Source organism: Acipenser ruthenus, chromosome 34 (assembly GCF_902713425.1).
Source record: "Acipenser ruthenus chromosome 34, fAciRut3.2 maternal haplotype, whole genome shotgun sequence".
NCBI classification, from domain to species: domain Eukaryota; kingdom Metazoa; phylum Chordata; class Actinopteri; order Acipenseriformes; family Acipenseridae; genus Acipenser; species Acipenser ruthenus.
In genome coordinates, this window is record NC_081222.1 from 1,022,501 (window position 1) to 1,034,380 (window position 11,880).

General features: G+C 50.1%; 2 protein-coding genes across 3 annotated transcripts in view; one reads left to right on the plus strand and one right to left on the minus strand.

The window, feature by feature from the left end:
* The window catches only part of LOC131705031 (telomerase RNA component interacting RNase-like), a 6,847-nt gene extending 3,596 nt beyond the window's left edge, over positions 1 to 3,251 (plus strand). Inside the window, exons 2-3 of the mRNA XM_059007015.1 lie at positions 396 to 473; positions 1,158 to 3,251. Coding sequence (XP_058862998.1) covers positions 396 to 473; positions 1,158 to 1,265 — 186 coding nt within the window. The 3' untranslated portion in view covers positions 1,266 to 3,251. The remainder of the gene's footprint in view (positions 1 to 395; positions 474 to 1,157) is intronic.
* Positions 3,252 to 6,362: 3,111 nt separating this feature from the next.
* Positions 6,363 to 11,663, minus strand: LOC117965652 (RING finger protein 11-like). Of its 2 annotated transcripts, XR_009310117.1 has the most exons (4): positions 11,047 to 11,663; positions 9,809 to 9,978; positions 7,401 to 8,913; positions 6,363 to 7,368 (listed from the first exon to the last, which is right to left on the minus strand). XR_009310117.1 is itself a non-coding variant. In XM_034910595.2 (3 exons), the coding sequence occupies exons 1-3, from the start codon at positions 11,152 to 11,154 to the stop codon at positions 8,742 to 8,744; spliced, it is 450 nt and encodes a 149-aa protein (XP_034766486.2). In that variant the 5' UTR covers positions 11,155 to 11,663; the 3' UTR covers positions 6,363 to 8,741. The 2 variants fall into 2 exon arrangements, 1 of the variants encoding a protein (XP_034766486.2); XM_034910595.2 differs by having other exon boundaries at positions 6,363 to 8,913.
* Positions 11,664 to 11,880: the final 217 nt, after the last annotated feature.

The window sequence follows — 11,880 nt, forward strand, 5'->3', positions numbered from 1 at the left end:
TTTCTAAGCAGAGATAAGAGACAACGATTCACGAATCCTGCACAGAAATGGTCAAGATCTCAACGCGGGCGATTTTGAAATAACATTTCCGCTCGAGAGAGAGAGAGTTGAAAATCTTCACACAGGAAGTCATCTCTGTGCGGTGACTGAACGAGGGGCTGTGCTGGTTGTCCGGTGTGTTTTTGTCATCTCTGATCCCCCCCCCCTGTGAAATGGAGCTGCCTCGCTCCGTCTCCGGTGCTGCGGGGGGGTGGGGTGGGGGGGGGGGGGCCCGCGGGTGTGCTCGATCGATGAGGTCTAATTTCAGGCTCCCTGTCCCGCTGTGTAGTGCCCAGCATTCCCAGTGCCAGGGAAAGGCTTCGTATAACGGTTGCAGTCTTCTGTCCTTAACCCAGGTGGGCAAGCGGAGAGGAGGCACCAAGCTGGCCCTGAAGACTGGGATGGTGGCAAAGAAGAAAAAGCTGGAATCGGAGGTAGGCTGCGTTTCCCTGTTCGCTCTTTACAGTCGGGACACAATGCAGTTGGGGTGTTTTGTTACCTTTTTTTATACTCTTGGGGTTCAGAGCTCCCCTCAATGAAGTCTAGTGTTATTATTATTAATATTGAAATGATCAGGAGCCAGGAGTTTGAGCAGGGTTACAAACTCACACAAGCCCTGCTGCTGCACCCAGCCCTGGGGTTCAGAGCTCCCCTCAATGAAGTCTATTATTTTTAATATTGAAATGATCAGGAGCCAGGAGTTTGAGCAGGGTTACAAACTCACACTAGCCCTGCTGCTGCTGCTGCTGCTGCACCCAGCCCTGGGGTTCAGAGCTCCCCTCAATGAAGTCTAGTATTATTATTAATATTGAAATGATCAGGAGCCAGGAGTTTGAGCAGGGTTACAAACTCACACTAGCCCTGCTGCTGCTGCTGCACCCAGTCCTGGGGTTCAGAGCTCGCCTCAATGAAGTCTATTATTATTATTATTGAAATGATCAGGAGCCAGGAGTTTGAGCAGGGTTACAAACTCACACTAGCCCTACGAATTGTTGATATTTAAACAACAGAGAAAGAGAATTTGTTTAAGATTGAAAAATAAGAAATTCTATTTTTCTTTCTTTTAAATATTCCCCCCCCCCGCCCCGCCCCCTGTTTTTTTTTCCTCTTTTTTCCAGGTCGATGCAGATAAAGGAGACGCGTGGCACATGTACATGGCTGAGGTTAAAAAGTACAAAGCACACCAGTGTGGCGACGACGACAAGACCAGGCCGCTAGTGAAGTGAGACGCCCGCCCGCCCGCCCGCCAGACAGGAGCAGCTCTTCCACATCACAGTGACTCGACCACAACCCACCCCCCCACCGGCTGTGGAGCGGCTTCATCTGTGCGCTCTTTCTCTCCACCCCCCCAGAAACCAAACTGCTGTCAAAATAATACCTGTCAAGATGCTTTAACCCTGCTCCGGATCGGGGGGGGCGGGGGGGGCGGGGGGGCGTCTGTGTTTTTTTTTGTTTTTGTTGAGGATTTTATCGTCTGCATATCGTGGGACTCTTTGGAAGTGCGGGGGCTGTTATTTCAGTGCTGGGGAGGGGTTACTCATGATTGTAGTCTGCAGTGCTGTGGAGTGCAGTTGAACTCTCAGGTTGTGATGTCATCGACGCGTGGAGAGATGTTCGACTCCCCCTCACTTCGTTTTTGGAGACGCGAGGGGTTCAGATGTACGGCCTTGAGTCTTGGAACCAGGATGTTTGGATTTCAATATCTCAGCTTCTTAAGAGGCATGCTTTTTTTTTTTTTGCTTTTTAAATTAATTATTATTATTATTATTTCTTAACAAATCTCCCAACTGCTTTAAAAAAAAAAGGATTTGGAAAATTGAACACATTTGCTTCCTAATCTTAAAAGAAAAAGGTCTAACTGACAAGCATACTGTTTCGTAGCTGTGAAGTAAATATGGTTAAGTGTGCATGTAGTTAGAAACTCACACTAGCCCTGCTGCTGCTGCTGCTGCACCCATTAATATTGAAATGATCAGGAGCCAGGAGTTTGAGCAGGGTTACAAACTCACACTAGCCCTGCTGCTGCTGCTGCACCCAGTCCTGGGGTTCAGAGCTCCCCTCAATGAAGTCTAGTATTATTATTAATATTGAAATGATCAAGAGCCAGGAGTTTGAGCAGGGTTACAAACTCACACTAGCCCTGCTGCTGCTGCACCCAGTCCTGGGGTTCAGAGCGCCCCTCTATTGAGTATACTAGGGACGCGATCCTGAGCCAGGCGCTTGTGCAATCAGATCCCTGTTTTCAATAATGTGTTCCTCCCTTCTATAGCTGCGTGAACTTCACTGGTGGAATCATCCAGCCTCGGGTGAGACCTCTCCAGGCGGTGGAGGCGACAGCAATCACTTCACAGCGTGTGTACTGCACGGTAACTCCGTCAGTCGCTGTGTGGACAATCGGCCCTCGTTCTCTCCTGTCTGTGTAAACGTTTACAATCCACAGCTGTGCTGTCATGGCAGGGACAGCCTCTGGAACTCCACGGAGAGTTCATGCAGACTGTTTTTCGGATTTCGAAAAATTACAGTGTTTTTTTTTGGTGTAGCGCAGAAACGCCTGCTTGCTTTGTCTCGAAGGTTTCAAAATCAGTTTTTAGTATCGTCTTTCCTTTAATTTGCAGCTGTTTTTAGTTCAGTTTTTTTTCCATGTTGGTCCGCCCCTATTAAGATTCCCCCTGCATGGTTAAGTTTATAGTTCCTTTTTTCTTTTATTCCTTAATTGTAATTGTGCCAAAAGCTTCCTTACTGAGGCTCGCAGAAGAGAAATGCAGTCTTTACACACTCGCGTATCACGTGTTAGAAATCCATAAGCTGTTCCGGGACACGCCTCTGCTGGTTTTCAGAGTGGGATCGCCTCGATACATGTACTGCGTTAAAATGTCTTTTGAGGGTTTCCCCCGTTTTTTATATGTAGCAGAGTCGCTGCTTCACAGCTCCAGCGAAACATGAAACAAACGAGCTCCTATTGGAAGCGACTCTGCAGCAGCAGCAGCAGCAGGTGGTGGTGATGATGATGATGATGCAGAGTTCACCCCCCTAGTCTGTATATAGTTTCAGTTTCACGTACTGTAAGTTGCTTAATCGTTTTATTTTTTATTAACGGTTTCTGTTTCAAAGTGGATTCAACAGTGTGTTGAAATGTCTGATCTTGGGCACGTGTCGCTCCTTGATCTCCTGGGACCGGTCTGAGCAGAATAAACAAATGCTGTTGGTTTGTTCAGGTGTGTCGGAACCAGATTTGTCTTTTAATGTGTTCTCTGTCTTCATAAACGCCTGCATTCAGGGACAGTGCACTGGGGGGGGGGGAGCCCTTTCAGGACTCAGGTGTTTGTGCCGAGCCAAGGAATGTACGCAGCTGTGGCTAAAAGATTTCACCGAGGATTTTAGGATTGTGACATCATTTAAAACAAACTATTACGTCATTTAGATCTGTTGTTTAACACCGTGTATTCAAAAGAAACTACCAAAACGATCTCGTTGAAAAGTCTTATCGGAAGCCGTGATAGCAGTACAGTAGTATTGCAGAGTTAGATTTTCAAAACGATCTCGTTGAAAAGTCTTATCGGAAGCCGTGATAGCAGTACAGTAGTATTGCGGAGTTAGATTTTCAAAACGATCTCGTTGAAAAGTCTTATCGGAAGCCGTGATAGCAGTACAGTAGTATTGCAGAGTTAGATTTTCAAAACGATCTCGTTGAAAAGTCTTATCGGAAGCCGTGATAGCAGTACAGTAGTATTGCAGAGTTAGATTTTCAAAACGATCTCGTTGAAAAGTCTTATCGGAAGCCGTGATAGCAGTACAGTAGTATTGCAGAGTTAGATTTTCAAAACGATCTTGTTGAAAAGTCTTATCGGAAGCCGTGATAGCAGTACAGTAGTATTGCAGAGTTAGATTTTCAAAATGTCAAATGTTTTAATGTTTTAAAGTTTTGCCAGCAGTTGTGCAAAATGTATTCGAAACTACATTTTTGATTTGTTGTGCGTGTGAAATCAAACCGCTGGAACTGAAAATCTTGGAATAGGCAAATTAGTGATTAGTCTAATTTAATTGATGATTTTCATAGGCCACCCGTGCAATTCATTTAAAACAGCGAGAGAAAAGGAACACAGAGCCACACATGGTGAAACGCAGGAGACTTCTTAGAAGTTGTTTAAGATGCCTGATTAAAGCACAATGCGGTCTGACGTTTTCACACAGGAGCGGCGGCTGTTTCTATATCCCTGATTACTGAGCTGACAATGTGAATTCTCTCAGAAATTAGGAAACTGGATCAGATTTATTTACCAAATTGTAAATTGCACCATTAAAAAAAATAAAAAATAAAACATTACGAAAACCACCAAGTGAATGACGTAGTGTGTGCGTGCGTGTGCGTGCGTGCGTGTGTGTGTGTGTGTGTGTGGCGGAGAGGATGTGCGTGGGGGTGTGTGTGGCGGAGAGGATGTGCGTGGGTGTGTGTGCGTGCGTGCGTGTGTGTGTGTGGCGGAGAGGATGTGCGTGGGTGTGTGTGCGTGCGTGCGTGTGTGTGTGTGGCGGAGAGGATGTGCGTGGGTGTGTGTGCGTGCGTGTGTGTGTGTGGCGGAGAGGATGTGCGTGGGTGTGTGTGCGTGCGTGCGTGTGTGTGTGTGGCGGAGAGGATGTGCGTGGGTGTGTGTGTGCGTGCGTGCGTGTGTGTGGCGGAGAGGATGTGCGTGCGTGGGTGGGTGCGTGCGTGTGTGTGTGTGGCGGAGAGGATGTGCGTGCGTGGGTGGGTGCGTGCGTGTGTGTGGCGGAGAGGATGTGCGTGGGTGTGTGTGCGTGCGTGCGTGTGTGTGGCGGAGAGGATGTGCGTGGGTGTGTGTGCGTGCGTGTGTGTGTGTGGCGGAGAGGATGTGCGTGGGTGTGTGTGCGTGCGTGCGTGTGTGTGTGTGGCGGAGAGGATGTGCGTGGGTGTGTGTGTGCGTGCGTGCGTGTGTGTGGCGGAGAGGATGTGCGTGCGTGGGTGGGTGCGTGCGTGTGTGTGTGTGGCGGAGAGGATGTGCGTGCGTGGGTGGGTGCGTGCGTGTGTGTGGCGGAGAGGATGTGCGTGGGTGTGTGTGCGTGCGTGCGTGTGTGTGGCGGAGAGGATGTGCGTGGGTGGGTGCGTGTGTGTGTGTGTGGCGGAGAGGATGTGCGTGCGTGGGTGCGTGCGTGCGTGTGTGTGGCGGAGAGGATGTGCGTGGGTGGGTGCGTGTGTGTGGCGGAGGATGTGCGTGGGTGCGTGCGTGTGTGTGTGTGTGGCGGAGAGGATGTGCGTGCGTGGGTGCGTGTGTGTGTGTGTGGCGGAGAGGATGTGCGTGCGTGGGTGGGTGCGTGCGTGTGTGTGGCGGAGAGGATGTGCGTGGGTGTGTGTGCGTGCGTGCGTGTGTGTGGCGGAGAGGATGTGCGTGGGTGGGTGCGTGTGTGTGGCGGAGGATGTGCGTGGGTGCGTGCGTGTGTGTGTGGCGGAGAGGATGTGCGTGCGTGGGTGGGTGCGTGCGTGTGTGTGGCGGAGAGGATGTGCGTGGGTGTGTGTGCGTGCGTGCGTGTGTGTGGCGGAGAGGATGTGCGTGGGTGGGTGCGTGTGTGTGGCGGAGGATGTGCGTGGGTGCGTGCGTGTGTGTGTGGCGGAGAGGATGTGCGTGCGTGGGTGGGTGCGTGCGTGTGTGTGTGGCGGAGAGGATGTGCGTGCGTGGGTGTGCGTGCGTGCGTGTGTGTGGCGGAGAGGATGTGCGTGGGTGTGTGTGCGTGCGTGCGTGTGTGTGGCGGAGAGGATGTGCGTGGGTGTGTGTGCGTGCGTGCGTGTGTGTGGCGGAGAGGATGTGCGTGGGTGTGTGTGCGTGCGTGCGTGTGTGTGGCGGAGAGGATGTGCGTGGGTGTGTGTGCGTGCGTGCGTGTGTGTGGCGGAGAGGATGTGCGTGGGTGTGTGTGCGTGCGTGCGTGTGTGTGGCGGAGAGGATGTGCGTGGGTGTGTGTGCGTGCGTGCGTGTGTGTGGCGGAGAGGATGTGTGTGGCGGAGGATGTGCGTGGGTGCGTGCGTGTGTGTGTGGCGGAGAGGATGTGCGTGTGTGTGTGGCGGAGAGGATGTGCGTGTGTGTGCGTGCGTGCATGTGTGTGCGTGCGTGCGTGTGTGGCGGAGAGGATGTGCGTGGGTGTGTGTGTGCGTGCGTGCGTGTGGCGGGGGGGATGTGCGTGGGTGTGTGTGGGGGGGCTGTAGGTGTGTGCGGGGGTGGGGAGGGGAGGGGAGGGGAGCGTGTGGGAGGGAGTGTGCGTGTGTGTGGGGGGGGGGGGGGTGTTTTCAAAAATATTTTTTTCACAACAGGACAAACAGCTCTCATTGTGACTGGTTTTATTTCTGTAGTTATAAAGCGTGTGTTCCCATGCTGAAATGCGTTTGACAGAGGGGACACAGTTTCTCACAATTTCACAGATCCGGTCTACAGAAATCCACAGTCTCTTTAATTTCAGAAGGCAATGCAGTGCTGTGAAGGGCTAGTGGTGATGACTTTTTATAAAATGCATTAAAACAGGAAGCAGCAGCCAGACGTGTGTATCATTAAAACATGTTCTCCTTCTCTGTAAACCGATTCAATTGAACATGGCCAGCACACAGCATGTTATTATTATTTAGCAGCCCCCCGTGTTTTCCTTCTCCGGCACTGCATTCAAGCAGACCTGGTTGGAAGTCCAGTTTGTGTAGGTGCTCCGTTGTTGTGTTTCTTTAAACCTGCTTGGTGGAAGACAAACCCTGCAGTGCTGTGCTGTTCTGACTCCAGGAGTTCGTGTCTGGTCAGGACAGGCTGGGTCTTTTTCGTTCTTCGTCAGCGTTGGGTCTCTGATGCTTTACAGATTCGGACTGCGGGGTGGGAGGACTTGGGAGGAAACGGTTCTGTTTTATTCAGACACACATTAAGCCAAGACTGAGGAAACAACAAGAAAATAAATAAACCAGCAAGCGAAAATTCAGCTGTTAGATGAGGCCCTGGAGAGCCGCGGGGTCTTCTGGCACGCGCGCCACGCCCGGGTTCTCAATTACTCAACCAGGCGTTTTCTTACGCGGGCGACACCAGCAGCTAGTGATGATTTAAAGAGACCCAGGAAACCTGCAGGAACGGGGAGGGCCGGCCCTGGACTAGATAGAAACGAGCGGCATGAAACACGTCTACATGTTTCTAATTAAAATCTACCTTTATACTGAGTGGAGAAGACTGTCTGTTCAGAGCATTCTTCTACGCAGTCAGTACCCACGAATATGTGTGTGCGTGTCTGTCTGTCTGTACGTGTGTGTGTCTGTCTCTGTGTGTCTCTGTATGTGTGTGTCTGTCTGTCTCTGCGTGTCTCTGTACGTGTGTTTGTGTGTGTGTGTGTACGTCTGCGTGTGCGTCTCGTTATATACACTGGTGATCCAAACACATCGTTCATTCCATGCCTGCAGCACAGCAACTTTCTTTTTTTCCTTTTAAATTAAAAGGTGTTTAAAAAGTTGTTTCCTTACCCACGTGAAAATGATTTTAATAATACACCATAAATAAATAAAGCATTATGTTGTTTTTATTTTTTTCGTCTGCGAGTGCAGGAACGGGATTCCCCGTTGTAAATCTCGTTTTGAGGAACGGGTAAATCAACGAGGATCTCACAGCCGTGTTTTGAAATCGGTCTCGTTTGTGAAGCATTGAACAGGTATCTTCATAACCTGTTACACATCAAAATACGTTTGCACTGCTGCAAATTACCAAGATGCGTCATCAAACACAAAGAATTAGCCATTCATTCGAGGCCTATTATTATTAATACTGAAATGATCAGGAGCCAGGAGTTTGAGCAGGGTTACAAACTCACACTAGCCCTGCTGCTGCTGCTGCTGCACCCAGTCCTGGGGTTCAGAGCTCCCCTCAATGAAGTCTAGTATTATTATTAATATTGAAATGATCTGGAGCCAGGAGTTTGAACAGGGTTACAAACTCACACTAGCCCTGCTGCTGCTGCACCCAGCCCTGGGGTTCAGAGCTCCCCTCACTGAAGTCTACTATTATTATTAATATTGAGATGATCAGGAGTCAGGAGTTTGAGCAGGGTTACAAACTCACACTAGCCCTGCTGCTGCTGCTGCTGCTGCACCCAGTCCTGGGGTTCAGAGCTCTCCTTGTTGAAATGACCAGGAGTTACAAATGGGCTCCTGGTCAATCTGAACTGACAGAACTTCTCAGCACAGCGTGAATAAGCCTCACCTGCGTCTGTAGGTTGTTTATTAGGAGTTGCTCATGCAGCTGTAAGGCAGAAAACATTGAATATCAAACTTCTGGCTCCTGAGCATTCAAATAATGAGCTGAAGTTCTGAACCCTAGGACTGGGTTACAGGGCCAGTCTGAGTTTCACGCTCAGACTAGAAAAAAACAAAAAAAAAAAAACGATTTTCATAAGTAGTGCAACCCATTAAAACAAAACAAAACAAGAAATCAACATAAATAGATCAGAATCTAAATTATTTCAGGCCGTTGGTGAAAGTCAAAGCAGCATTGAGAAAATATCCAACGACAACCACCCTCCATCATCATCATAATAATAATAATTATAGTAGGGTTGGTTTAGTGGTGCAGTGAAAGAAGCAGGACTCTTCTGTCACAGATTCCGAAGCAGCATTGAGAAAGTGCATCACGGTGGAGGGAGGGAGCGGGGGAGGAAAGAGGAGGGGAAGCCCCCTGCCTCCCCCCTCAGTTAGTCTCGTAGGAGGACAGCAGGGCTGCGTCCACGGGCTCCATGCAGGAGGGGCAGGTGAAGGACCTCATGAGCCAGTCATCGATGCAGTCCAGGTGGTAGATGTGCAGACAGGGCAGGAACCGCACGGGGTCTCCGAACTCGAAGTCCAGCATGCAGATCACACACCTGCACAGAGAGGAGACACCGCGGGGCTTTCACTTTCACTGCAGCACGGAACTGCACTGTTTTTCTTTGCTTAGATAGAGCGATGTTGGTTTTTTTGGGGGGTTGGAGTTGAGGTGGGGGTTGGGGTGGGGGTTGGGTTGGGTACTCCTTCACTTTCTTGTCGGAGGGCTCGGAGTTGGATTGGGGGTGGGAGTTGGGGGTTGGAGCTGGGGTGTGGGTTGGGGTCGGGGGTGGTACTCACTCCTTCACTTTCTTGTCGGGGGGCTTGGAGCCGGGGTTGGGGTTGGGGTTGAGGGTTGGAGTTGGGGTGGGGGTTGGAGTTGGGTTCGGGGGTCGGTACTCACTCCTTCACTTTCTTGTCGGGGGGCTTGGAGCCGGGGTTGGGGTTGGGGTTGAGGGTTGGAGTTGGGGTGGGGGTTGGAGTTGGGTTCGGGGGTCGGTACTCACTCCTTCACTTTCTTGTCGGGGGGCTTGGAGCCGGGGTTGGGGTTGGGGTTGAGGGTTGGAGTTGGGGTGGGGGTTGGAGTTGGGTTCGGGGGTCGGTACTCACTCCTTCACTTTCTTGTCGGGGGGGCTTGGAGCCGGGGTTGGGGTTGGGGTTGAGGGTTGGAGTTGGGGTTGAGGGTTGGAGTTGGGCTCGGGGTTGGGGTTGGGTTCGGGGGTGGTACTCACTCCTTCACTTTCTTGTCGTGGGGCTCGGAGCCGGGGTTGGGGTTGAGGGTTGGAGTTGGGGTTGGGGTTGGAGTTGGAGTTGGGCTCGGGGTTGGGTTTGGGGGTCGGTACTCACTCCTTCACTTTCTTGTCGTGGGGCTCGGAGCCGGGGTTGGGGTTGGGGTTGAGGGTTGGAGTTGGAGTTGGGCTCGGGGTTGGGGTTGGGTTCGGGGGTGGTACTCACTCCTTCACTTTCTTGTCGGCGGGCTCGGAGCCGGGGTTGAAGATTCCTCTGGGCAGGTGCTGGATGAGGCCGATGCGCTGGGCGATGCGGACCTGCTCCTCCTCGGTCAGCTGCGTGGCCAGCCGGGTCTGGCTGGGGGTCGGGTGATACACGAGGACCGGGACATGCTCCTGCGGGACAAACACAGCAAGGCCTTCCTATTGGTCAATATACAACACAGCGAGGACTTCCTATTGGTCAATATAGAACACCAGCGGAGGCTGTGGAGAGGCAGCGGTGACCAGGGTTGAGGGTCAGTTTGTTTTCAATTCCAATTCCATTATAAAATCAATCCCAGCGCGTCATTGATCGAAATCGCAGCCCTGCAGCATTCTGTTACAATGAGCTTCTCACAGACAGCGGCCACAGCCAATCACTTCCGCTGAGGAATTGAAAAACCAGGAACTGACCCCTGACCCCATTCAACTGCACTAAAGTTACTTTCTCAGTGCCCAACACAGCCCCCTGTGATGTCTGGTTTGTGTTAAAGTATTGAATTCTTCATCTCTGGGTAAGATTGTTTCTGTTACTTTATTAAATAAACAGATCAAATAAAATCGTTTTTTTTTTTTTAATACGAGAATAGGACATCATACTATCGATTGAATTCCAAAGCGTTAATCATTAATTGATCAGAACATCCCTTTTATATCGATCTCCCAAATGTTTGAACTCAGTCCAGGCTTGTCCTGCAACCAAGAACGACTCACACAGTGACACGGTGTCCGAGTAAGAAACGAGAAAGCACATTTCGATCTTAAATAAAATACACCTTCAAACGCAGGCAGGACAGACGCCCCGTCACCGCGTTTCATTTGCACGACACCTCCACGATTCGTTTCCCTAGTTGGACCGGGTGCAGTCTTTCGTTTCTGTGCCACACCATGCAGGGGTTTGAATCACACGGGCAATACTGCAAACGCCGCCCAAGCTGCGTGAATAAATGTCCCGGGCTATACAAGTTAAACGGGACAGCACTTATTTTACTGTAGTTCAATCACCGATACCGTTTTTAAGTGTGACAGATCACCCCAGCACAGGAGCTAATGACAGTATATTTTAATTCATCACATATTATTATTACTATTATTATTATTATTATTATTAATAAAGCCATGCCTTCCGTCCCCTCCCTCCGCTCAGACGCTAAATCCCCGGTCTGTATTTTGACGCCTGTCCCCTTCGTTGCGGTGCTTCACCTGGTAAGGCGGAGGCGGAGGCGGCGGTTCCCCGGGCAGGCTCGCCCCGTCAGACTCGTTCAGCAACGAGAGGTCATCCGCGGCTTGAGATGTCAGGCAGTTCCCCATTAAATTACAAGAACCACAGCGGCGGGGATGAAGGAGTCGAGGTGTCTGTTCAGAGGGGACGAAGACAAACCGACACGCCACACAGACAGTGTGACAGAACCTCGTGTTGTTGTTAAAACGAAAAAGAAGGACACAAATATATATTTTAAATCATGCTGGAACGGCAAACTACTTCAGCGCTCCTCCCCTCTACTCGGAAAAGTAAAGGAGCTTTTAAAACAGCTGCCATGTTACGGTGTTGTTGTTGTTGCTGTGCGAGATCTCCTCCCGGCCTCCATCTCCTTACTTTGTTTACAAACCGCTGGACGGGAAGTGCCTCCCGGTGCATTGTGGGAGTTGTAGTTTTTTAAAACCAGCCCCACTAAGAAAAAATTGTTCACCGCTATTTTAATTTTTAAAGAACGTGGAAGCTGTCGCCTGTTTTGATCATGTTAATGATTTAAATGAATAAATAAATAAATAAATATTTTAAGGTTGCTAAACTAACCACGCATGAATAAACATTCGCCCTCGCCGTCACTCAAATGTATGGCAATGCATGACTGGCTGTGTTATCTGTAATTCAAAGATATATATTCAAAATAAAACTATTGAAAATAGACAGAAATGGTTACTTACAATAACCAGGGACTTAATTAATATCTTAACCCCACATGATTATTATTATGATTATGATTATTATTATTCAAGCGTTTGGTCCCCAATCACGTGACGAGCCCCCCCCCC

What these genes read in the sequence shown, in the direction of transcription:
- LOC117965652 (XM_034910595.2), bottom strand. Translation starts at nt 11,154, where the DNA reads ATGGGGAACTGCCTGACATCTCAAGCCGCGGATGACCTCTCGTTGCTG. An exon ending in CTCCGCCTCCGCCTTACCAG is followed by an intron (nt 9,979 to 11,046) that starts GTGAAGCACCGC and finishes TTTGTCCCGCAG; the next exon opens with GAGCATGTCCCGGTCCTCGT. An exon ending in GCCGACAAGAAAGTGAAGGA is followed by an intron (nt 8,914 to 9,808) that starts GTGAGTACCACC and finishes CTCTCTGTGCAG; the next exon opens with GTGTGTGATCTGCATGCTGG.